The following is a 26041-nucleotide window of genomic DNA, read 5'->3' on the forward strand; positions in this document are numbered from 1 at the left end:
CCCCTTCCCAGTACAAGTTATGTAATACCGCTTGACCCAAATATCTACTCTTTGGAATCTCTACGCCAGCATTTTCTAGAAAATTTTTAGGTTCATTTAATCTTTTTCATACGGAAAAGTACAATATTCGTCTTTAAGTTTTAGATGTCTTTTGATCAGTAGAAACGCATTAGAGTTAATTATTTCTTCAAAGATAAATTAAAGTTTTAACTTTCATATCTCCGTGAAAGCCCATGTAGGCTTGGTAAACATCAAACTACTAAAGAAGGTAAGCGTATTTAACTATTTCTTTGTATTTGCGGAGTACTTTTCCAACCTATTGGAAATTCGGAAATAACTAGGTATTGAAAAGAAATCAATATCGGCCTCGTAACGTTTCCAATTTCCAAAACCCTTTGTTTGGATGCAGGTCAAGGACGTCGATATTGTAGTCGATATTGTACAAGTAAAATTGTATTTTAAGTGCGAATATATTGTTTAAGGCTTACGAAAAATAAGCTTTAACTAGTAGCTTTTATATAAAACTAACAATATGTTTTTAAATATCAAACAAAAGCACGTATTTTCTTTTATTTTTAAAATTGATTGGTAAATTTAGTTTCGAATTTTTAGCGGGAAGTTCTCAATACGTAGATATTACGGTTTATTTTAACCGCTGACTAGCGGGTTATTTCCACAAAGGTCTATATCAAATTGCGACAGGCGCTAAGACTGCGGTGCTTTGAGGACTTCATACTAGCTTTCAATATAACCACATGCGGTTTGGACTTAATTTATTGATGTATCAATAAGTTAGATTAATATTAAAAGGCTTAAAAATATTTATTGGCATATTTTTGTTATAAATTCCGTAACAGAAAAAAATATCGATCATTTTATCAAGAAAATCATATAGATAAAAGAATCTTCAAGCAAATATTCGATTTGAGTAACGAAACGATTATCCAAATCATCAAAGACAAATGTCAAAGGTCAAAGACTATTTGCGTAAGGTATTTTTTTTAATAACTCATTATTGTGTATACTTACATGGCGTAACCGACAGCAATGGCGATGTACCACAGAGCGAAAACTATGATGCCTCCAGAACTGTCACCTTCCGCCATATTTCTTTCTGGTGGTGATGATCTGCCAATAAAATTAATTTTAAGTGCCAAAATATCGTGACCAGTTGAATTACACACATCCCCATCCTATCTTAGTGCTGATTAGGCCCAAGCCAACCATATACATTTGTAAATTAGAACACATCGGTACATTACGGGGAGTGAATAATAAAAGTGCCAAAAAATGTTTATCTAACGTTATTTAATTCACAAGTAAGATTCTTTAATGTATAGCTTCGGTGGGGCATTGGTTAAGAATCGGATTTGTAATCTACAGGCACGTGATGGATTATCTTTTTTGGAAAAAGGGGGGGTCATCAAGATACCGTGCCTTTTGGGGAAAAGACTCGGTAATTTGAGACTTGACACACTAAGCACTTGACATCCTCAAGTGCAACTGATTAAAGTCCCGGGATCTCCGAAGGAACATACCGAGATTCTGTACACGTGTTGGATCCTTGAAAGTAACTTTGTTTGGAAGGCAAACCCAGGTATTATAACTTTGATATTTTTTATAATGAATAAACCAGCGCCTGATCGCGATCCCTCCCTCCTGATGATAAATAATATGAAAGATGGCGTATCCTAATGCCATTGCGTACACTAGCTTAGAAAATGCCTAGTCACACTTCACGAAAACGTACCCAAGTCTAATTGTAGATAATTTGAAATAAATTTAAAACATTTGATATGAACTAACTTTACAACAGTTGTAGTAGAGACAGTGGTAGGTCTGGGAGCTGGCGCGACAGGTCGAGGTGGAACATTCGTGGTTGTTGCAACTGGTGATGTTGTCGTTGGGGCTGGTGCATTTTCCTTTTTTGTATCACATATCGACAATAATTTTGAAAATGCCAATGACAGCTGTCTAACGCCAAAATTCATCTTGTTTTATGTCATGTCAATTATTTAGTCGTTTTTCGTGTTAAACGTAGATAAAAATATTTTGCAGTAATTTTATAACGCGTTAGTAAAACCACTCAAGTAATTTTAAAACAAAATAGGAGCTTCCTTGTTCCTATTATCTAGTTCTTTTCGATAAGATAATCTTACTAATATAATAAATGTTTAGATGGATGTTTTTATTGGGTATCTTCTGAACAGCTACATAAATCTCAAATTTGGTATAGATGTAGACATAGTCTGGCAGATACAGGCTACTAAAGTTTTTTTTATAATTCAGCACGGATGGAGCCGTGTGCGATAACTAGTCCGACTTACATGTCACCTAAAATAATCAAATAACCGGTATTTTATATAATTACTAGCGGACCCTACAGACGTTGTCCTGTCTACACGTCTTTAATTTGAATAAATTATTTAATATGAAGTTAATATTTGATGAAAATTGAGAATCTAAACCATTCCTAGATCCCCTTGAACACACACAAAAAATTTCATCAAAATCGGTCCAGTCGTTTGAGAGAAGTTCAGTGACATACACACTCACAGAAGAATTATATATATAAAGATAGATATACTTACCTTTGATTCTTGAATAATGTTTATTATATACAAGTCTAGGTGGCCATGTTTAATCGACAAAAAAAACACTTTTAAACCATAGATTATTTTTGTAACAATCTTATAAAACTATACAAAGGTTACATTACATAAATAATATCCAAAATATACATAAATTCGCTTATTTATATTTATACATATAACAAAGACATTCGAGAACCTCAAAATAGAATTATTTTTTATCCCTTCTTGTGTATCTGTATTTATATCACATTATATTTTTAATGTAAATTAATTTTTGATTTACATTTTTATTCTAAATAAATTTCAATATTGTCTAACAGAGCATCTATTCAAAGGATATGTAAGGTGGTACATATTATAATTTGATTTTTCATGCGGCAACACTAAACCCTTTTTTTAGTTTGTCAACATATTCCTTGCGACAATCCATGTCGTCTGCTGGCCGGTTGTAAGGTAGCCAGACCGGCTCGCCCACGAAGTAACGGTATGCTTTTAAATAATTCTGAAACAAAATATATGTAAAAGCAATCACCATGTTAAAAATAGCTAACAAGAATATTTGTTTAAGCAAGCTCTATTGATGAAATAGCAAAATTTCACAAGACAATAGATGTACAGTCGAATCTGGATAAGCAAGAACTAAATAAGTGTGAAATGTCTATAAGCGAGAGCCATTGCCCAGACTCAATTGACAACCTCTATAAGCGAGAAATTCAGATGTTAGAGACATCACTAATAAGCAAGAAAAATATGGCCGTTTTTTTATTACTCTCTAACTTATCCAATTCTAGGTATTCTAGATTTAGAACAGGATCATGGAAACAATTCCTCACTTTATAATTTTTGTTAATTTAAAGTAGGTAACGCATCTTCAACTTATTATCTTGTTGCAAAACTTATTAAATTATTTTTTACATATAGAAAAAAATACCTACATTAGTGTCAACTGTAAAACGGTGATAGCTGCCGCTGGGAATAATGATCATGTCTCCGGGAGTCACCAGAATGCGAATCCATTGGTCGCTATCATCACGAATGTCAAAGTAACCGGAACCTTCCACAGCGAACCTGAAATATGTAGAATAAATAAATAAGTTGTAATTAATTTTATTTGCAATATCTCAACTTTTCTGTTATCTTACTTCTTACTAATCATATAAATCCGAATATTTAGATGGATGGATCAATTGATGTTTGTCAGTAGGTATATCTGGCTCAACAGATCTTGATAAATATTAGTACAAATGTAGAACATAGTCCATAAGAACACATAGGCTAGCAATTATTGTTTTTTAATACTGCTCGAACAGAGCGCGGACAACATCTAGTTATGTGTAAATCAAGATTTCAAATGAAGTGTAATCATTTGGAATTTACAATATTTTGTACAAGTGTGTTGTCTGTCTATTGTAAACACATATATTTAAATTTGCATCTATACCTGATCTCTTCATCCGTATGCAAGTGCTCTTTATAAAATGCTTTTATCTTTTCTTCATAGTTAGGAAGGCACTCTTCGGAAACAGTTATTTGATCCTCATAGCTGTAGCCCCTTTCTTTCTTTATTTTGTCCAATACTCCATCAGTTTTAAATGTGTCCACATTTAACTGCAATTTAATTTAACATAATAAATATAGTTGATTATTTGAGAAAGCTATATGATAATATGTTGTTATAAACTCCATTATAGTTAATAATTAATAATTATAGTTACCAGTTAGTAGATTAGATCTTTAAAGAGAAAATAAGTAAGAAATTTTAACTATGGAATGTGTGTTACAAAGGACATCTTTTAGTGCAGCAAGATTGATTTTTTACCACATTTTAAACATTACTATAATTTACGGATATAGTCGATCATTTTAATCGTGTAAACGACGCAACATAGATACCCATGACCTTCACAGGTTATCGAGATAATTATTTAACTCATACATTTTAGGCTACTTTTTATATAAAAAATACTTCCTAATACATTTAAAAGATTTGTACAAATTACATAGCCAAAATACTTTAAAATTTATAAAAAGTTTAAGGTGTATAACTTGATGTTTACCTTAAAATATTCGATGCCAGTTTTTTTGTATAAATCTTCTATGGAAATAAATTCTGGGGGGTTCCGGTGGTGCTCTAAACGTTGGTCTGTGTTTTCATCATCCATATACCAGGCCTTTACCATTTTTATTCTAGTAATTTACTCGTTTTAATTTTATAAAGGAACGATATATAAATATTTTTAAGGACACTTCAACACTTCGCATCAATTTGTTTAGAAACTTTTGACAAGACCAAAGAGTAACTCAGTGACATTTTGTAACTGCTCGAATAGGTTTAAGGTAAATAATCCAATAACAAAGAATAAGTACACACTTAATATTTTTTTTTATTAAATGTAGACATTTCATAATAAAAAAAATCAATTTTCAGAATCGAAGCCTCTCTTCTGTTGTTCGACATATTTTTTGCGGCAGGCCATTTCATCCGCCGGTCGATTGTGCGTGAGCCAGCCCGGTTCGTCTTCGTACAGGCGACGAGCTCTCAAGTAATTCTATAAAAAACACAAAGTAAAATAAAGAATTTAATACACGATAACTCGTTTACTATCTTATGCTCATTTTATCAAAATAAAAGTAATGTTATAAATAGCACCATACGTTGACCACAAATACTTACAAGTATGGACGTAGAAAAAGCGAGTGGTATGTCAAGACCTTGCTGAATAGTGGGTTTACTGAAGTCCATAACTCAGAGGAATTAGGAATTTGCCATTTTAGACTGTACTTTAGTCATATAAGTGAACATACATTATTATCGAGGGTAAAGCGATGGTAGCTGCCTCTCGGTATGATGATGAGGTCCCCGGGGGTCACCTTGATGCGGATCCATTCGTCGAGCCCATCCCGAATGTCGAAGTATCCAGAGCCTTCTGTTACAAGCCTGAAATATTATTAGACGAGAATTTTCTAAGTGTATGAACTATGAATAATCATAAAAACAAGATATTGGTAGATGGAAACTCATAGTACCTGATCTCTTCATCAGCGTGCAAGTGCTCTGTGAAGAAGGATTTCAATTTTTCGTCGTAGTCCGGTAAACACTCTTTGGAAATAGTTATTTCGTCTTCATATGTGTATCCGCGTTCCTTCTTTATCTTTTCAAGTACTCCTTCCGATTCATATGTCTTTAAATCTAACTGAAATTATTTAGAAGGTATATTTCTATGGGCGCATTCTGTAAAGTTTGAGTTTGAGAGGATAATATGTTTTCAAAAGTTTATAAAAAATCGACATGACGAAACTTATGTATAGTTCGCTTTCCTTTAAGATCGACATTCCACATGCAGCTTTTCAGGACGTTCAAGGGATTTTAAAGTCTCAGAACTCAAACACGATCTAGTATTTACCTGTCAACTAAACTTTACATACTAGCTGTTGCCCGCGACTCGTCTCGCGGAACTAAAAAAACTGAATAAAACCCATGTGTTCTTCCAGACTATGTTCTACATCTAAACCATATTTCAGCGACATCCGTTGAGCCGTTTTGGAGACAGCATCTTACAAACATCCGTGCATCCATCAAAACTTTCGCAATTATAATATTAGTAAAAAGTAACAATTCATCTTGATATGAACAGGATAAAAGAACCTGACCTCTAACAGTTTTAACAGTTCATTTCGCTTTGTTATCAATTAATTTCATCAGTACTTACTTTGAACAGTTCTACACCGGTCTTTCTGTGTAATTCTTCGATAGAAATGAATTCCGGAGGGTTCCTTTGATGTTCTGCTCGTGGGTCGGTTTTATCATGGTCCATGTACCAAGCTTTTACCATATTGACCAAATTATATAACTATTACACAAAGTTGACGTATTGCAAGTTACTGCACAAGAGAATTTAGTGGCAAATCTTTAACGTATTTATACTCTTCGTAAACTATTCTTAGGTTATCTCTTGGTTTTAATGTTTATATATATAATAATAAATATTATTATATGCAACTGATTGGGAGCAATTCTTATCAGGTTGGAGGTAAATGCACTCTTCAATTTTGATTTAATAATTACTAACTATCGCCCGCAACTCCAGTCGCGCGGAATTAAAAAAAAAAACTTAATAGATGGCTGTTACCAGAGTATGTTCTACATCTGTGCCAATTTTCCATCCATCCAAACTTTCGCAATTATAAGTAAGAACGTATTTTTATTAATTAAATTTTATGACACTGCTCGCTATAACCTACTTTCAAAATTCATATAGAATTTATCTCTACAGATTAATAAATTTGGATTGTTATTATTTCTTACAAATGATGTATTTAAAAAATAATTTTTAAAATTTTTGTCTGTATGTCTTTAAGCAAGCCGCGTTTTGTATAGTCTCCGGAATGACTGGACTGATTATGACGGGAAGGTGCATCAGATGAGAGCTCAGGTGATGCACCCACGAGCACGGGTCTTTTTTATTCTGCGTTGACGATGCCGCGGACCACCGCTAGTCAATAATATAAATAAAACATTTTACAGGTAAAAATAAAATTTAATATGTTATACTCTATATCATATTACAATTGTTTAGTCGACAAATTGTTATGTAAGATTTCAATTTGAGGTTATATTGAACTGGGGCAAAATACTTTGGTACATGCAGCCGCGAGTTGGCACGTCTAACACAAGAGTAACCTTATTCGAGAAGTGCCAAGTCAAATACCGAGTGATTTAACAATTTGGTTATCAATTACAACTTTCAAGTTCATTACTTAAAGTTGATTTTTTTAAATCAATCTCATTTGTTTTAATTCTCAAGGTTTACAGAATAAGTATTATATATGTTTACATTTAATATTATAAAAAAAAAAAACAGTATAATTTGATATGAATGTTTTATATCTTATATATAAATAAAAATATTAAAACAGGATCACAATATATAAAAAATATTAAATATTATAATCCTATTTTAATTCAAATTAATTTATAAAATAGCGAAATTCAACAAATGCTAATAAAAATTTAGTAAGACAGTATTTTACATCAAAATGTACGATAAAACTAAAATAATTTCATCCATACATGAAGTAAATATACTTTACTTATAGAATGCATGATGAAATGATAATGGCCTACGAACAAGTATACTGTCGGTTTCCACTGTCACGATACTTGTATTGTTACATTTTGCTGTCTCAGTACGAAATATTAGTAAGATGTTTTTTTTTTAACTGAAAACACAAGATTTTAAGCATAAATATATAACCTACTAGATGTCACGTAATACTCCGTTCGCGCGTAATTAAAAAAGTAGCCAATTTTTTTTCAGACTATGTTCAACGGTTGTGCCAAATTTCATCAAAATCCATTAAGCTGTTCTGGAGATACCTTCTAACATCCATCCATCCATTTAAACATTCGCAATTATAATATTAGTAAGATAAGATAGATGGAGTTTTTACTGAAGTTACTAATAGAGAGATTTTCTAAATGTATGTTGGTAACACTGGGGAAATTTACCCCAATAAATGTCTCCCGGAGACTATTTTTTACCTCACTTTTGTCATCGTATTAAATATCTATAGGTTATATACCTATGATTATAGAAAAAGTTAAGTTACAAAAAATTAACAAGAAATAACATGCGATCGGATAAAATTAATAATCAAATAATTTTCAAAGGGAATATAATAAAATTAATAAATCAATATTAAACAATAACATCGAAATGTAATTATTAAAATCACAACAAAATAAAATAAAAAAGGGACGGATTGCAAAGTGACAATTTCAAATGAAAATAAGCGATTAATACATAATAAGTAAATAATAAAATAAATGCTAAGTGCAATTAAAGCTAATTAATGTAAAAATAACCCAAAATTAATTTATTATGTGTACAGCTAAATTTTAAATGATATTTTGAGATCAAATTCTTGCTTTTAATTTAAATTATTGTGGATAGATGGCGCTGATACTAATTTTTCATAATACTCTGAATTAAAGTTTAACAGAATATTATAAAACAGTTATTTTGCTTTAAAAAAAATCATTTTAAAATATATTATTAGCTTTAATTAAAGCACAATTTTACAGCAATAATTAATTTTCATAATTATAATAGATCAAAATTTAAATTTTTTTCAAGTTAATACTGTTCAATTACTTTCGTCACAATTATAACCTAGAAATATATTTCTTTAAATATTATTGAAAAAAATACGAAAGCCATTTTTACTATTTAATAATTTATAACCAATACTTGGTAAAGATAAAAAACATATGTATAATATGATTCAGTAATGATTAATTTCAATAGCAAATACTAAATTAAAAATAAACAACAAATAAAACTGCAAATATAACCAATGTTAAGGACTAAGAATATAAAAATCGCTTCTTTCATCAATGCATTTTCAAATGTGGTCAAAGAAATTAATTCCATTTTCTCGCATGATGAGGATTATATTCCTGGTCACACAATTTAAGCAAGAAAATCCATTATATTAGTTAATTAAAAAAAAAACTAACTACAACAAACAAATATCACAATGTTAAGTACTATATACAAACAGCTATACAAACTAATATAAATTATTTATTACTAACAATCTAAAAATACACACATCGTTTATAAATCTAATAATTATTGTATTACACCTTGTCACTAGAAATACTATTCACTTCTAATGTCTATGGTCTCTGTTGAATACATCTTGTAAACTGGCAACACTAAATATGTCATAGACAACGATTTATAAAACTTATACTATAAAGATAGATTAGGCAAAACTTTAGAATAATGAATTAAAGGAAAGGATTTTTTTTTAATTAGACCTTTTTATTTAAAAAGGCAAGATCCTTAAGATCATAGATGTTTTTTCAATTTTCTAATTTAATATTCATCCTTCACAATTTCAATTACATAGATAGAATATTTTAATTTGATTCATAATTTGGTTAAAAAAAATTATAAAGGAAGCAAAGTATATGAGACTCTTTTATATTAAATTAAGCAACTGCCATAGACATCAACTGTCAAATATAAAGTTAGTGTTGCCATTATTTGGATGGATTGAATAAATTTAATCAAAGGGATTGGGGATGCTATAAATTAAGAAAAAAATACATAACATATTTTAAAAGGACACATTAGTTCGTTGCCAAAATATTTACAAGATAATATACCTAGCAACACAGAGTCAGTCGATGAATTGTCCATTATAAGTTGGCCTCGACTAGAGTTTGGTATGTTTGACGGTGTCGGTCCAGTAGTTCTGGATGGTCATCGCTTCCAGAGAGTTAAGGAAGGAATCGTTGTCAAGACTGTACATCTCCTCCGAATTGTCCTGGAATTGAAAATTCGTACGTTAAATGGGACGCTTTAGAAATTATTTACTTACTTATAGAAAAGTTTTTAAAAAGAATTTCCAGACTATATAAACTTAAACTTTATGGTCAATAGGTAATCTGTTAACCAGTAAAATATGCTCATAAAATTGAAGAAACTCTGAAAGTGTGAACATAAAATGGCTACTTTTATGACTTAGGATATTGGCAGTATTTTTACTGCACAATGATACTAAAGATTTGCAGCTTTTAATATGTTCGATTTCAGTTTATTGGATGTATAAAGGAATGCTTGAAAAACAAAAAAATTATGGCTAGAAGTTGCGAGACTCTTATTTATGGGCGCTGCTTGTCATAGTAATTATAGACTAATACTTACCCTAATGGTGCTATCATCTAAGTACCCGCTGGAGTCGGGGTTGGAGCACTTGTCATTGAGGGTCTGCGGCTTGTTGAGGTACCGGCGGCGATACAGCACAAAGCCGGTGCTGCCCGCGAGCGCAGTCAGCGCTAGTGCTGCAAACGATATGCCTGCTATCGCTCCCGTGTCCATCCTGTTGCCCGGCTCTATTACTTGTCTAGAAGATTCTATAATCGGGGGCATCTTGGTCTGAAGTAACGTCGTTTCTAAAGAAAGCGGCTTCTCCGTCACGATTCTGCTCTCTGAAATCCCTTCTAGATTCGCGTCGTCCCTGACCGAGTCGGGCGTCAGATTGCGCTTTCTAGAGCTGAACGTTGCATTCTGCGGGTCGGTTAGTGGGTCTATTAATGTCAGGAGCGTTGCGTTCTTTGTTGTATCTTGTTGTCCATTGGATACATTTGTGGTCACAGTCGCGTTGATTTTCGTCCACTTTATTGGCGACACTTGTGTGGTGGTGTTGAATGTTGAGTTTGTTTGTGTGTGTTCGGTGGTGTTAGTAGAAGCTGTGGGTGTTGTGGGGGTGGTATCGGTGGTGTTGGTGTTTGAGGTGGTAGGTGGTGTGTGGGGTAGGGGGAGAGGCGCGGCCTTGGTGAAGTACATGGCGCGCGGCTGGCGCTCCACGTGGGGCTGCACCGTCTCAGCCGCCTCGGTCGCCGTCGACGTGGGCTGCAGCTCAAAAGCCTGGGGTGCACCGAGCACTCGCCGGCTGCTTGCTGAAATTGAGACAGAATCCCTTGTTAATCTAACACATAAGTATCTTTTTGAGAATAACAAAGAATTAAGTAAAGTTGTTCGCGTAATTTTTATTTAAATAGTAGAATGTTATAAAAATGCGGTTCCAAAGGCCTTTGTTATAGTTACCCGTACCGTAATAAAATGGCGCTGGAATTCAGAGATATTCAAACATTCAGCGAAAATGGAATAAATAAAAGGATATTTCATGAAAAGCCGAGTGATTATCATAAATATGAGGCCAGACAATATTCCTATCTCACACCGCGCTGAACAATGGTGGCGAACCATAAAACGAATACTACGTTACTCTATGCTAATATATCACATATATAAGAAAATGTCGAAGAGAATTTTCATATTGGTTTCTCTTAAAAAGTTACGGCTACAAATCCTTATTTATTTAGGAGTCGCAGAAACATGAAATAGTCTACATAATACCAATAACAAATAGCATAATTGTTGACGATAGAATTTTAAAGCCTTCTCAAAATATTTTGTAATTTAACTTAACTAAATTGTAGCACTGTATTTTGTTTATTTTCTTTGTATTAATGTTTATTATGTTATATTCTACATCATTTCAATAACTACTATTTGTTATCTGTAAACTACTAACTTATACCAAGGTAGATGAAAATATAGTTGGTAGTTTTTGAATATTAAAAATAAAGTGAATTTGGAGGGTGGTCGGCTCTGGGCAGTCGAATGTCGTCCGTCGAACGTACAGTGCGCACCCGTATTGAAAATTCTGTGTTCCATTTTGCTGCATCGCCGCCATCCTTTACAATAATAATGTTATTTTTTCGGAAAAAATCCTATTAAGGTTATTTCAAGAAGTTCGGCTGAAGAGAAAAATCTGTACTGTAGAAGTTCTAACACTGAAATTTAGTCTAATAGCAATATGATTAGGAGGAAGTTAATTGGTACTAGCTCAACTGACGTTATTATTATTGCTATCGAGTAACATTTTGCAAACATTATTGCGTTCTAGTTTCAAATGCGAATAGGCTAATGATTGGGTTAGCAAGAAACACCATCTAGTCTTATCGTACTTGAGCGGAAACTGTACTGCGCAATATTTGTTTCAATTCTCTCTAAATTGTTTCTAGGATTTAAGAACAAAATAAAAAAGCTATTTGTGTTTCATTAACGACTAAATAAAACAAACTCTAAAAGCCCGAAGCCGATCAATTAAGCTCTCTCATGTTTTGTCCGCAGGTAACCTTGTTTGCGCTTAGCCCGTGATCAGCATTCATAATGCGTTTAGTTGATACCGAAAAGTAAACTGATTCTAATACTACAAGAAGTCACATTTGGGTTTAACGCAATTCCATGGTTTTTTTTATAAGAGAAGGGGACAAACGAGTAGCGGGAACGAGGTGTTCATCGACGGCCATGGACATCAGCTATACCCGAGGAACCGCAAATTCTTTGCCAGCTTTAAGCAATGTGTAATGTTCACTTTGGTACAATTAACATTGGTTTAATGGTTTTGTTTTGTTTTCACACTGTGTTATATGGGTTCGTTTTATTTGTATATCTGGCCTGACCTCTTTTAATATAAATATTCTTATTTATATCTATAGAGGTCAGTATTGTTTATCATCAATAACGATGTTATTCTATACCATGTTGTTAGTATAAAATACGAATTGTGTTTTGGTTTAAGTTTACTAACCGTAGGTTTCTAAGACCAAAATCTCTGTATTCGTGTCATTATCTTTGACAAAACTGAGATAGCAATATGTTTTAAAATTAAGAAGATTTTGGAGTATTTAAAAGTTAGATGGTATTTTTACGCAGTAACAAAAAAGTCAGGCTAAAAGAAAAAGCCCATATATTTTATTCGCTTTATTCCATAGAAAGAAAGATATATTACGAAGTCGGACGAGAAAACTGTGATAGTAAATGGAACAGGTTACATAAGTGTCGCGAATGAGCATACCTAGCAAACGTGATAATACGATAGGTACAGACGCGTACACAAGTGACACAGTATTTTTATTGACACTATAAAAAAATTATCAGATTTGATACGTGTTTTCATAACGTCATCGAAAAAATATATCTTGATTTGTAAGAGATTTTTCGTTGTATTTATTCGTAACATTGTAGAAAACTAATACAATTTTTTTTTAAATTATCGTGGTAAATCTCTTAATAAAAATAAAAGAGGATAAATCTTTCGCCTTGTAGACGATTTATCACAATTGTGTGTGCCTAGATTTACTTGCAAAGTGTCACTTTGTAAATTTTTTCGCCATTATTGTTTAAGCTTTATGGGAAGGCAATAAAAAAAATGTTATTTATCTCAACTGAATTTCAGCCACCAAAAGGGAACCTAATCAATGTTTTGAGAATCTTGTATATTTTTTATCATACACCAATAAAAGTAGTAACAGAGTTACATTTGCTCGCGACTGTACGTGTTAATATTGGGGTTGCAACGCTATTGTTTGCGTTTGAATAGCGTATTGACCTGTTCACAGCCTCGCAATGGGGACGTCGAGTACGGCCGTTTGAGATTGATATCGCTTCTGACCGCTTTGAAACTTATGCAATACAACGTCGGAAATATTCACATTAAATGTGTATCTTGTGCGGCTCTTAAGAGACGGCAAAAATGGTAAATTATGACACAGAGCAAAATTTTTTACATTTAATGCATCAACAACTTTTAACAGTGGTAGAGCCTTCTTTAACATCTTCGCATAATTGGCCCGGCTCGTCCGGTGAAATACCACGACCACACAGAAGACAGGCGTGAAGTGGAAGCAATGCCGCGTGCAGTCTGATGAGTGTGCGTCCCGAAGGCCTAATTTAGTCCTCTTTCCCTTCCCACCATTTTCTTATAAGGAAGGGATGGGAAGTGGACTTATCACATGGAAAGGGAAAATATTTTCTGTCTGTGCATCCTCTCTTCCGTCGATTAAAGGTAGGCAACGCATATGCAATTACGTATGTCTATGGGAAACGGTTACTTTGCTATTTCAGCGATTTCAGTTGGCCGCTCGTTCGTTTGCCCCCTTACGATATAAAAAATATTTTTAAAAATATTCAGATGTAGCATACAGCGCAATCACTTACATGAAGAACGAATTAAAAAAAAACAAAGTATATAATAATAACATTAGCTATTTGTTTTTAACTGAGCTTAACAAAATAGACTATCTATCCATTTTCCTTCTTTGCGACATAAACGAAAAAAAATCTTACGTCAAAATCTTCAACCTATTATCGTCGTCGCAATACATCTACGAAGTGTAGTATAAAATACAACAATATATTTTCCGTGCATGTGGAAACCCCTTATTTTGTTGTATTCGTAGACACCCCTTTTGTACGGAAGCCGTATAAAAGGTAATCCGGTTAAGAAGCCCGTCACATGAGTAGCGACGTTGGATAAAACTGAAGTCAAGGGTAATTTTATTAGTAGTGTAATCACTAGCCAATACGCATAATAAGGAATAGTATACATTGACACAGAGCCTGTATAATACAAAATATAAACGTGGATTTTTACTGCCGAAAAATTCATAAAAAAAACTCCTATTTTTTTAGGAAAACGGGAGGGAATTCGTATGTATGTGATACGTGTGATCTTCAATTTTAAGAAAGCAAGATATTGCTCTACGTTGTTCAAAGATTTATATCTCACTAATATTATAATAGCAAATGTTTTTATGGATGGATGGATGTTTGTTATCCGAAAGGGCTGCATGGATCTCGCTGTAATTTTGTATAGATGTATTCTGGAAGAACACATAGACAACTAAGTTTTTCTTTTAATTCGGCGCGGACGGATTCGCGGGCGAAAGCTAGTGTGTAATAAAAGCAAATCGAATTAAATGTAATTAAGACGTACGATAACAAACACTCTCCGGAAAAAATTAGGAATGCGTGAAATATTTAAAGAAGAAAAATTGTCGTAATTGCGACAACTTCATTTAAAAACTTTGCATAGATTAAAAAAAAATCATTGATCAATAAGTCTAGACCTTTTATGCTCTGGTTTATACAGAAGATCTATGCAAAGTTATGCGAGACCGCTCGAAACTTTACGGTAAAGTGTGGCAGGTAACGCCTCCTTGAGACAGTATGTAAATAAAGCTTACCCGATACGCGAATAAAACCTATAGAAACCTCAGCTTGTATTAAAAATAACAGTTATTACTACAAAATAATAAATCGACTAGTTTTAAAAAAAAAGTTTAATAAATGCATACAAGTGCATAGCGTTGTACTATTTTAGAGTTCCGGTTCGGTCACCTTCCTGTGCCCTTTTTTAGATTAATCAATAAACTCACTTCCTATAATAATTAAAACGTTAAGCAGAGCCCTATTTAGTTTGCATATTACAATTTTGGATACCGTTAACGAATACTTTGTGAAGTCAAGGGCATTGCAGTAATGACTTATTATATACTAATATTAAAAAAAGCGAAAGTTTAGATGGATGGATGGATGTTTGTTAGAAAGAATCTGCGGAAAAGTTCAACGGAGGAAATTTACCAAATTTAAAACACAGTCTGGAAGACATAGGCTACTTATTAAGTATATTTTAATTTTACGCGAAAGGAGTCGCGGGCGACAGCTTATATGGTAGGTACGACAGCGATAGGTTATACAACATTAGTGATTATTGGAGGTTTCACCTTGTTTCACACGCCTCTGCGAAAACTAGGGTATCAACCTTAATTACTAAGGTTTAAGAAAGGCCTTAAAGAAAAGCAACAATCTAGCAGCTGGTGTTGTTTCAAGCTATACTTTTGCATTAATAATATTCACAGTAAGTACTTATCAAGTAAAGATCTTGTTTTATTCTCACATATTCTTGAATAGCACAAGACCTTCATTATAGACCTTATGTGATATTACAATGAACAATGTTATCGAATATATTGTTTTTATATTCCCATCAAAAGATACAGTACGAAGAATGGACAATTATATGAACATGTATGAAGTGACTGACCACGAAGACATTGTTTACATTAAGCGCTTACGTGTCATTAAGAAATGAAAGATAAAAATCCATAAAGGTCACTTGTGTAGCACAGTACAAATTAATAATAGTTATTATAATCTAAAACTCGCATCTCATCGCAGCAGGGATTGAAACTTCTATAGAGATATTAAAAACAAATCACGAATAGTCAGGAGTAATTAAATTGCTTTTAATTTACGACCAAAGATTATAGTGTATGACATATTTCAATGGGGATGGTGGCTAAGGCTGAATATTAAATATTAAAATAATGTACATACCTATTAAAGACAGCAACATCGTCACCCAGAACCAGTGCATCCACCAGTGCAGCGTCATGACGGCAGCGTCTTCAGGTCTGTTGCGCCTGCGCTGCAACAACCAACACACATCAAGCTTAAAACAAATGTTATACAAGTATTTAAATGGAAACTCACTGCAACTAAGGAACAAAAAAATATTTTACTAATATTATAAATACGAATGTTTAGATGGATGGATAGAAGGTATCTCCAGAAAAGCATGGACTACGCTGAAATTTGCCATAGATGTAGATCATAATCTGGAAGAACTCATAGGTTACTAATTAAGTTTCTTTTACCGCGCGAACAAAGTTGCGAGCCACAGCTAGTATTTAAATAAACGCCAGTGTCTGTAAAGAAGAAATGAAGTATTTCTTGCGACGCCGACACGAGCATACTCATTAGGGAGACATAGGTTTAAGATCAAACGATAACACCGAAGAGAGAAAAGAAATGAAACATTGTGTTTTAAGGTCAAGGTACGTAAGAACGTTTTGCTGACTGCAACAATGGGACAGGGCTTATTAAGTAACATTGTTAGCGACACTGAACGACACTCTTATGTAAAGAAAAAAAAAATAAGATCTAGCGATTTTTTTAAAGAAAAATATTGCTGCAAAATTCGAATAATAATGTGTTTGTACATAATGTTGTATTCCTTAATTCCAGTCAATCTGTGAGTTACTTTATATAGACCAATCTATATAGTAGGCTATACTTGAAATATCCCTTTTTATGTCATGTGTCATAGTAATTGCTTTTGTTTTTGAAGTCAATATACAGATTAAGTTATAGGCAATATAGATATTGGTTCTAGATAACGTGTAATAAAAACAAGATAACGTTTCTGATGAAGACTTTACCTTCCGTATTTCGTACGTGCAGAAAACAAAAAAAAAAACTCCAAAAAATTTAACAACATAAATCGATTTTAACACGTTTCATGATTAAGTGTTTTCATGTAACACTGAAATTGCGTGGCGAGTCGTTACTGGACGTGTTAATATCACGAAATAAAAGAAGATTTTTTTTTAAATATTTGATACTATCAAGGCGATAAAAAATTAATATTATATATTAATTTGACTATTAAATAACTCGAGATAGATAAATCGATATCCAATTAATACGACAGAAGCTCGTCTATGAGATTAGATGTAAGATTAGCGTTGATTTATCGAGGAAGACGGCTGAATATTGCTCAGTAAACACAATTTGCATATCCTAGTTTTAATTAAGCCAACTAGAGAGATTAATTATTTAGAACCCAACGTCCGAATAGGGATTTAAATAACGACATAATTAGAGTAGTTAAAGCTCTAAATATACGCTACTTCAGTTTAAACTGTAGACAGGGTGTTCAGTTAAAACTGTCAGATAAACTGTACAGTTATCAGTTTTGTCTACACATGTACGTTTAAATTTACAGTTCGACTGTTCAGTAAAAACTGCATTGTTAAAACTAAATGTTTAGCGGACTTAATAGAAGTATTTTTTCACAATATAATAATTAACGATTTGCATAAAACGTACAATATAAATATAGACATGTTGACATTTATCTGCAAGTGACATTAATTTTTTTGTTATAAAACAAGTAGTTTTTTTTTACATGCTACTGCAACATTTGAAAGGTGACCGGTTTATAAAAGTAAAACTTTTGCCTGCTTTATTATTTTTAGCAGAGTTTAAAAAGAAGGTTATTACTTCGTCTTTTTAATGTGTGTAACCATAACTCCGCTTCTGATGTTCGAATTTTCATAATCAAAAATCTGTACTGCATTAATTACATAAAAAAATTATTCATGAATCTGTTTGTATAGTACACCAACAATTTTGTCAAATCCTTGTTATACATCTCGCTAGAAAGTAAACCTTTTAGTAGGTTAAATATTGCGCAGACCTGATATTGTTGAAAAAAAACACAGTCAAGGTCGATGTTAAAAAATGCTAGAAAAACGAAACCTCGTTAAAATGACAAAGGCTTTTTGCTGAAATAGTACACGCAATTTGTCTTTTTTTATTATCCGTTAGGGAGCAATTACATTGTTCCGCAGCAGAACTAACTTTACCAACAAAGGTTCAAACAACGTACACCACCGCTGCTTGAAATAAAATTTTTATTTTTTAAATATTAGCAGATTTTTTTGTAAATTTACTATTATAATATTTCTTTTACCATTCCAACTTAGCTCTTGGCTTGTGGTAGGATATGGTTTACAACAATAGTCAGATGGCGGGATTCGAACCCCCGACCTCGTGATCGGAAATCCGTACCCTTAACCATTAGGCTATTGACGCTTAAATTGAATATCATGTTAAATTTTACTAAAAAGTGAAGAAAGGATAGAACAATTATGTTGTTGCTATAAAAAGTAATGAATCCTGTAATGGTGCTATTACTCAATCTCGTGGATATTATCACAGGAACAGAGAACAGAGAGAACAGAATTGAGGGAAAAAAGCCAGAAATTTAATTAAGACGCTGATAACTTTTAACGTAACCTTGATCACGATTAAAATTAAATGAAGGTTCAGTATTAATATTATTCACTTATCTTTGCTTTCTAACGCCAAAATCCATGTATAAAACATATTGTTATCTCTGTTTTGTCAAAGGTAATGACAGAGACGACGATATGTTTTTTACAGAACTTTCGATCTCAGCCAACGATTAATGGCATTTTAATACAGAGATACTGCTTACGTCATTTAAGACAATTATTTATTTTAACATACATTTACAGTGTAAGGGTTTTTAACGAGTACATTAATTTTTAAGAACGTAATTCTCTTTGACATTGAAAAAGTCAGTTGTTTTCAGCACGTGAGCAGGAAAAACGTTTACAAGTTAACGATGTCCATTTGTTTTTTTTTTAAACTGTGTATTTTAAGACTACAAGTAAAATACCTTTTGATTATAAATAAGTAACCATTTTGAGCTTAAATATTTTTACGACGAGGCTAAGTTTCAATTAATGACTTTACTTATATAAATATCTTAGTGTTAGTTTTCAGTAATTAAGTTAAATGGCAAATTTAGTCTTCCACTAAATCTCTTAAGACGCCTTCACGATCGTTAAGCGCAGCCAAGTCATGTATCTTGGCTCGGGATAATTACAGGGATGAGGGATGAATTAAGGAAAATTACTAGACGCGGCGCCTCGACTGATGGCCTTCATTCTGTTTAACAAACTTAATACGAGTAAATTGACAAAGATGTCGTCTGCCATTACGAAATAAAATTATGTCAAAATACGTGTTATTGTACGTAATTCGTTACTAGCTGTCGAACGCGACTCCGTCCGCGCTGATTAAAGAACCTTTATGAATAGCCTATGTGTTCTTACAGACACTACATTTCGTCCAGTTCTACATTTGTGCCGAATTTGAACAATATCCGTTGAGATATCGATAGATCCATGAATCCATTCATCTAAACATTCGCATATATAAGAAGTAAGATTAAGTAAGATGTACAAAAAAACCGACCAACTTTACTTCTTTGTCTCAGGGGAATAATAAAAATCAAATAACAGATTGGTTAAAATCGGTTAAATCGTTTAGGCTACACGATTGACATACATACAGACCCGCATATAAAAACAGTGAGAAGCATTGCAGTGATTGATATGTTAGATGCGCGTGCGCATTGTTTCACACGGCAAATCGCACTACATCTCGGACGTCGTCCATTATTAATATCACTTCTAATAGTGTTATTATTGCGTTTGAAGTGAAAGTAAAAGATGAAAGTAGTCTAGAGATCGAGAATTGCTGAATTTTATTAAGTTCATCCGAGCATAGATTATGTCATACAGTTTAATTAATAAACCAGAATTTTGTTGTTGTTTTGAATGTTTAAATGCTTGAATGCTAAGATTATAAATTACTTTCACATTGCTTCTAAGAAACGTAATTTAATATTTGAATAAAGACTATAACAACGAAATTTTATACATCAAGGAATTCTCAGACATCTATAGTTAGGGAGAGAGGTCATTTCTCCTTGACTGGTAACCTTCAGACGATATTGGGTTCCCGGCGTCCTAACTGAAATGAATACTGTATAAACTACATATTTTAACCTATACATAATACCTTAACAATAACGATGATTTTTACTCGTTCTATTATTATTACGTTAATGTTACCATATTGACAGTCTAACACATAACTACGTATGAATTTATTAATACTGAAAGAAGAATTTGGTGAAAATTAGAATAATTAAAAAATATAATAGGCTATTCAAATTTATTATTCTATTCTAGACAAGCGAAAACAATAGCTGCTTGAAATAAAATAGACTGCAGTCTTATCCTTCTAAAACTAAACATCAAAGTTTTGAAAACTTCAAGTTTCAATGGTAGTGGATGGGCTTCGCTAGTTCGGCTGACTCAGCACAATATCCACGTCTCGTAAGTTGTGAGAAGGCTTTGCGGAGTACCACCGATGCACTAAAGTTTTGAGTGGCTCTATTGAAGGCCTGCGATTGAAATATGTCTCGCTGCGATAAAACTAAGAGTTTGTTATAGAATTCTCTTCTCTAGTACTTCAACTATGGTGACTATAATAATCCGTTGTCAACGAGAACAAAAACATATTACTATTTCATTTTTCCAAAGAGAATGAAAGAGATGGCTATATGTATTGAAAATAAACAAATGCAATAAGCTCTCATTGTCATTAACAAATGACGCTCATGTACCATAACAATGTTGGCGCATAGCCAAGAGCCAATGAACTGAATCTCCATACAAAGTGAGTGTGTCACAAGTTACTTGCAGCTTATGGTCAGATAAACATAAACAATACGCTGGAACCTATTAAACAAAACGGAAAAACTACTAAAGAAAAGTAATGAGAACCGTCGCTTAGTACCACTGTCAGCTACTTGGAGAGGGGGGGGGGGATTTTTTCAAAAGTTGTCATTCCTACTGTAGGAAACACAAGGTTATTCGAGACTTGACTCACTATAGAACCTTGGAACCCATTCTTAAGTGCAACTGGTGATAGTCACGGAATCTCCAATGGAGCGCACTGGGACCGAGCAAAGGGCTTCTGCACGACCCAGAGGAGAGAGCCCCTAACACTCTTAAGTTAACTGTAATCTACAATTGTGTGGTTTCCATTACTTTCTGTTATGCTAAAATAAATCAAAACAGTGTTCAAACTTACCGAAAACAAATCCAGTCGGGTGTTCACTTGGTCATTAGTGATGATCAGCAGACATCACGCCCTGCAAATAAGAAGAATTACTTTGTAATATTGTTGTTGTAAACGTAAATACCCTTCCTGCACCATATATAACTAAATTAAGTTACTTCTAATTTGATAAAATGACTAATGGCCTGTGCAAACAGGGAGTTCATTCGAAGTCTGCTCTCTACACCCCTGATTTGTTATCCGTGCCCCGACCTTGAAATTGGAAAGGCACAACTGTGAAGTATTGGTTTAGTTTGTATTGAGTTTGTCAATTACACGTGAACTAAGGTCTCGTACTGATTTGGTAACAATAAGACAAAAACATTTTGAGCTACACCAATAAGTTAACAATTTTTTGTTTTTTTTTTTTGGATTTATGATGCAGAGCAATAAAAAGCTATCCAATTCCATCTTATTTATAAAATTCTCGTGTCACAATTTGCGTTCCCATACTCCCCCGAAACGGCTTGACCGATTCTCATGAAATTTTGTGAGCATATTGAGCAGGTCTGAGAATCGGCCAACATCTATTTTTAATCCCATGTAACGGAGTCGCGGGCGACAGCTAGTTATATCTAAATTTAAGAAGTTAAAAAGAACTCCCTATTTGTAGGATTCTGCTATATAACAATATCATAACTATACCAACTACAGGTTATTTAATTCAAACAGTAAATTGCGTGTGTACGAAAGACAATGAACCAAAACAAACACCGACCTACAGAGAAACCGGTCTGGCTTCCTGCAATCCTGTTATTTATTCACGATACGCTTTGTACTATCATGCCAACATCGTAGAGGTCAAAGTCACACGGAAATTTCGGTCATCATGTATAACTTGTCAACGCTGCGACCTTTACTTTTAGTCCATTGAAATAAATTTAGTTGGTTCTTCCTTGCATATAATTTAAGAAAGATTTCCGTACGAGGTTCGAGTTGACAAGCATGAAGATTAACTCTCAATAAGATGCAATTCGGGGATCTAACTAAACTTAAACGTTTTAAATATGTTAACAGACCTCCGGAACTACATTACGTAGATCGTGGTAAACGTTTTTTAGTCTAGAACTGCGTGACTTAAAGTACGTGACTAGAAGTATGCTCTGACAAAGGGTAATAGTTGCGCAACAACAAATAATAATAGTCTTTTTATACATCAGTTATAATAGTTCGTTTGTTCTATGATCTCTGACAGCATCAACAATATTAACAGTAACTTCGCAATAAGTAGGGTATACTACAACGACTTTATTATTAGGGTTAATGAAAGAGATTAGGGACCTTTGGGACTTTATTTAAATTTTCATTACAAGTAATAAACTTTTTTTTTAAATAAAACATTAGCAGATTATTTGGAAATTTAGTAATATTTCTTTTAGCATTCCAACTAAGCTATGCTATATGCCTGTGCTAGGATATGGCTTACGACAATAGTCGAATGGCGGGATTCGAACCCCCGACCTCGTGATCGGAAATCCGTAACCATACCCATTAAGCTATTGACGCTTATAACATGATTTTGATTATAATAAGTGTTGTAAATGAAAACTAAATTCAAACATCCTTCAATGTTTTTGCACGTACAATATGGCAGATCAGGAAAAACACGAGCTAATAACCGTGACACATTTGCGCCCTGAGAATATCGAGGACAATACGCTAAAATATTTTAAACGTGTATTAACCATATACCATTAATCATTATTAAAACTTTTTAGATAATCTGAGGTCAAAACACACAATAGCATATTGTTTATACAGAGTGTTTTAGCTACAATATTGTCTACGAATTTCGGAAAATACTTGGTAACTTTGTAAGAGAAATTACGTATTACGAAATTGCGTTCCGACAATTTCATTTAATTTGGACCGTCGAAGTGCGGAAACAATTTGAGTGGAAATAGAATACGCAGCCGATTTTCTTACCCCTAAAATTTATGCAAGATTTTATTGGTTTAAGCATTTTCTTTAAGTAAAATAAGTAACAATCCTATCAGAAGACGTGTTACCCTAAAATATTTCTACATTTTTGCAATATTCTTTTTAATAAATTGAGATTTTAAGCGGTAAGCTTAAAATACAAACAGAACGCATCGTACACAATATTACTTAAAACTTAAAGATAAGGCTAGAACATTGAAAGACATTTACAATTACCGGAGGCGCTTAACATCCTAATTAGTAGTTGTAGCGAGCAAAAAGTTACAAACGTTTCATTTCCACCAGCTGACCTCGAGCCTTGCGAATACAAGATAAAAAATGTTAACAATCCCCCTCATTTCAACTGTTATAATATAATATTAAACTAAGGATACATTTTAATTAAACCAAATAAAAAATAGGTTTAGTCTAATATTCTTCTCTGAGATTAGTGTAAATGGAATAGGTTCTTGGATATTTTCCTTATATATAATATATTTCGTGAAAATAAGCAATGTTTCTATAATCCATTAGTATGTTACGTAATAAGTTTCCCACTACACGGATACATAAATCATACTTACGAATCTTATCTAGAAAAATTGTATTTCCGAGATATAGGTCTTAGGTGCGAGGTGTAAAGTTTTAAGGAAGAAATGAACCTTACAAACGCTGAAATATCGCAATATCAAAAGGATATTGCCGTAAACGATTTGGTAATATATTTAATTAATTATGAGGATATACTGCCAAATTTATAATTGTTTATTATTTTTCATAGAAGTTAAAATCTGTTTTCAAGTCAATTCATACATAACTCTACATGGTGCCAAATCTTACTTATCTTACTAATATTATAAAAGCGAAAGTTAAGAAGAAAGGATGGATCTTTGTTTGAAGGTATCTCCGGAACGGTTCAACAGATTTTGATAAAATTTGGCAAACATATAGAACATAGTCTGGAATAACACGTAACTACTTATCAAGTTTTTTTTAATTCAGCGCGGACGCAATCGCGGGCTACAGCTAATTTCTACATAAAACCTTATAAAAGGTTACATTTTTACAGTTCGTTCTTCTCTATAGGGATCAATTTATCAGCAGTGTCAACAAACTGAAATAAATTGCCTTTCATTACGAGCATCATTAGGCCTGTGTACACAAGCGTGTGCCACGGGGCCACGAACCGCGTGGGCTATGAATCACTGGTAAGGGTGAGGCAATCAATTTCACGCTAAGAACAAACGCGTCATGTCTGAGCTTGACACGCTGACACTTATAGAGCTACTGTAGGGGGTTCTTACTGATTCCTCACAAGCATTGCACAATCATGATATAAATAGCTATTAGTACTTCGCTATTTCCGTGTAAACCGTTGCTTAACAAACTGATCTATATAATACTATACAGCTGGGTGTTGTGATCTAAAAGACATTACACCCAAAAAATCCTTCCTCGTGTTCACACATACCATCACCTACGATCCATCCATCCAAACATCAAGCGGTGTAAAGCAAATCAATGTGTTATAAGAAAAAGGAATAAAACATTTCTTAAGTAAAATTTTACATGAAAGTCTTAAATCTATGATATTAAATAAAATATTAAAAACGAATAATTACCTAAAACATATTATTGAAAGTAGTCCCTTTAGGCAAGGTTCCGAAGATACTGGCAGCGTTCCCTCTTTGAATAGCTAAACTAATTCTTTGACCGAGGTAGCTGCCAGCTCTTCTGTCCCCTGTGATATCGATTAACTTTTTTGAAATTTCCTTAAAAAGCCTTAAAGCGGTAGGACCCCACGGACCAAGGGTCTTGACGCCGAATTGGATAAAATCATATTCGGAGCCTAGACCCCTAGAATTAAATTAGGAATAAAATAAATGTATAAATATTCTACAATAAAAAATTTTCTATGAATGAAGAATCCGCCATTCTACTAATGTCGATTGAACAATAAATTATTGTACTATTATCAATATTTTCTCAATGACCGTAGTCACTTAAGTCTTCTGTAAAATTCAGTTTTTAGTTTCTGTTTTCTATACCTTTTTGGTCATCGTGGCTATCTTTGGGGGAGGCCTATACCCAGCAGTGGGCGACTCATGGCTGAGCAACATACCTTTTTGGTGAGTTTTATTCGAATTAACATACATAAACAAGTAAATTGAAAAGCATCGTTAAAACTCTGCTAATTAAAGAACTACGAACTCTTATTACTTTTAATTAAAATATGTATAATATTGTACTTTTGAATGGGGAAAAGCCTTTCAAAGTGCGGCTGCCAAACTTTTCAAGCTCGAGGAAAACTTATTCAGTACATATTTTCCTTCTTAAAAGTAATTTACAAAGAAGAAAAAAATTGGTACACGACGTATTTTATGATTTACCTTAATTATATTATAAATGCTCAAATTTGGTATAGAAGTAGAACATAGGATGGAAGAATAATAATAATAATAAGACATTTAATCCGTTCAAAAACTTTACAACACTTATAACACAACCAAAAAGAGAAAAAAGAAAAAATCAAAG

The 26041-nt window shown here is 33.1% G+C and overlaps 4 protein-coding genes across 9 annotated transcripts in view; all 4 read right to left on the reverse strand.

Moving 5' to 3' along the window:
* Positions 1–2658, reverse strand: part of LOC106124715 (uncharacterized) — a 22288-nt gene extending 19630 nt beyond the window's left edge. The window contains exons 1-2 of one of the 3 annotated variants that reach the window (XR_001228217.1): positions 1807–2327; positions 1030–1128 (exon numbers count right to left, since the gene is read on the reverse strand). Coding sequence is in view for 2 of the 3 variants with exons in the window: in XM_013321637.1 (XP_013177091.1) it covers positions 1030–1128; positions 1807–1991 (284 nt within the window). In the remaining variant the exon portion in view is untranslated. Of the gene's footprint in view, positions 1–1029; positions 1129–1806; positions 2328–2591 lie in introns of those variants that run through there. The other 2 variants (XM_013321638.1, XM_013321637.1) reach the window with 2 other exon arrangements.
* A 93-nt stretch (positions 2659–2751) lies between these two features.
* Positions 2752–4883, reverse strand: LOC106124718 (1,2-dihydroxy-3-keto-5-methylthiopentene dioxygenase-like). The gene is made up of 4 exons (XM_013321640.1): positions 4652–4883; positions 4036–4202; positions 3530–3662; positions 2752–3096 (listed from the first exon to the last, which is right to left on the reverse strand). Exons 1-4 carry the CDS (start codon positions 4772–4774, stop codon positions 2965–2967), a joined length of 555 nt encoding a protein of 184 aa, XP_013177094.1. The 5' UTR covers positions 4775–4883; the 3' UTR covers positions 2752–2964.
* Positions 4884–4959: 76 nt separating this feature from the next.
* Positions 4960–6473, reverse strand: LOC106124717 (1,2-dihydroxy-3-keto-5-methylthiopentene dioxygenase-like). The gene is given in 4 exon segments (NM_001312489.1): positions 4960–5143; positions 5400–5532; positions 5622–5788; positions 6305–6473. Coding segments are annotated over 4 exon segments (555 nt in total). The 5' UTR covers positions 6428–6473; the 3' UTR covers positions 4960–5011.
* Positions 6474–9564: 3091 nt separating this feature from the next.
* LOC106124948 (integumentary mucin C.1) overlaps positions 9565–26041 on the reverse strand; it is a 44189-nt gene continuing 27712 nt past the window's right edge. For 2 of the 4 annotated variants that reach the window (XM_013321990.1, XM_013321992.1), the window contains exons 2-5: positions 21560–21620; positions 16358–16443; positions 10313–11067; positions 9565–9932 (exon numbers count right to left, since the gene is read on the reverse strand). In XM_013321990.1, coding sequence (XP_013177444.1) covers positions 9822–9932; positions 10313–11067; positions 16358–16415 — 924 coding nt within the window. In that variant the 5' untranslated portion in view covers positions 16416–16443; positions 21560–21620 and the 3' untranslated portion in view covers positions 9565–9821. Of the gene's footprint in view, positions 9933–10312; positions 11068–16357; positions 16449–21559; positions 21621–26041 lie in introns of all 4 variants that reach the window. The other 2 variants (XM_013321988.1, XM_013321989.1) reach the window with 1 other exon arrangement.

Source organism: Papilio xuthus, unplaced genomic scaffold, assembly GCF_000836235.2.
Source record: "Papilio xuthus unplaced genomic scaffold, Pxut_1.1 DF825946.1, whole genome shotgun sequence".
NCBI classification, from domain to species: Eukaryota; Metazoa; Arthropoda; class Insecta; order Lepidoptera; family Papilionidae; genus Papilio; species Papilio xuthus.

Bases quoted from the DNA above. Each gene is read 5' to 3' on its own strand.
- LOC106124718 (XM_013321640.1), bottom strand. From the start codon at position 4,774: ATGGTAAAGGCCTGGTATATGGATGATGAAAACACAGACCAACGTTTA. The intron at 4,203-4,651 runs GTAAACATCAAG...ATTAAATTGCAG, and splicing joins CTGGCATCGAATATTTTAAG to TTAAATGTGGACACATTTAA. The intron at 3,663-4,035 runs GTATAGATGCAA...TACATATTTCAG, and splicing joins CATACGGATGAAGAGATCAG to GTTCGCTGTGGAAGGTTCCG.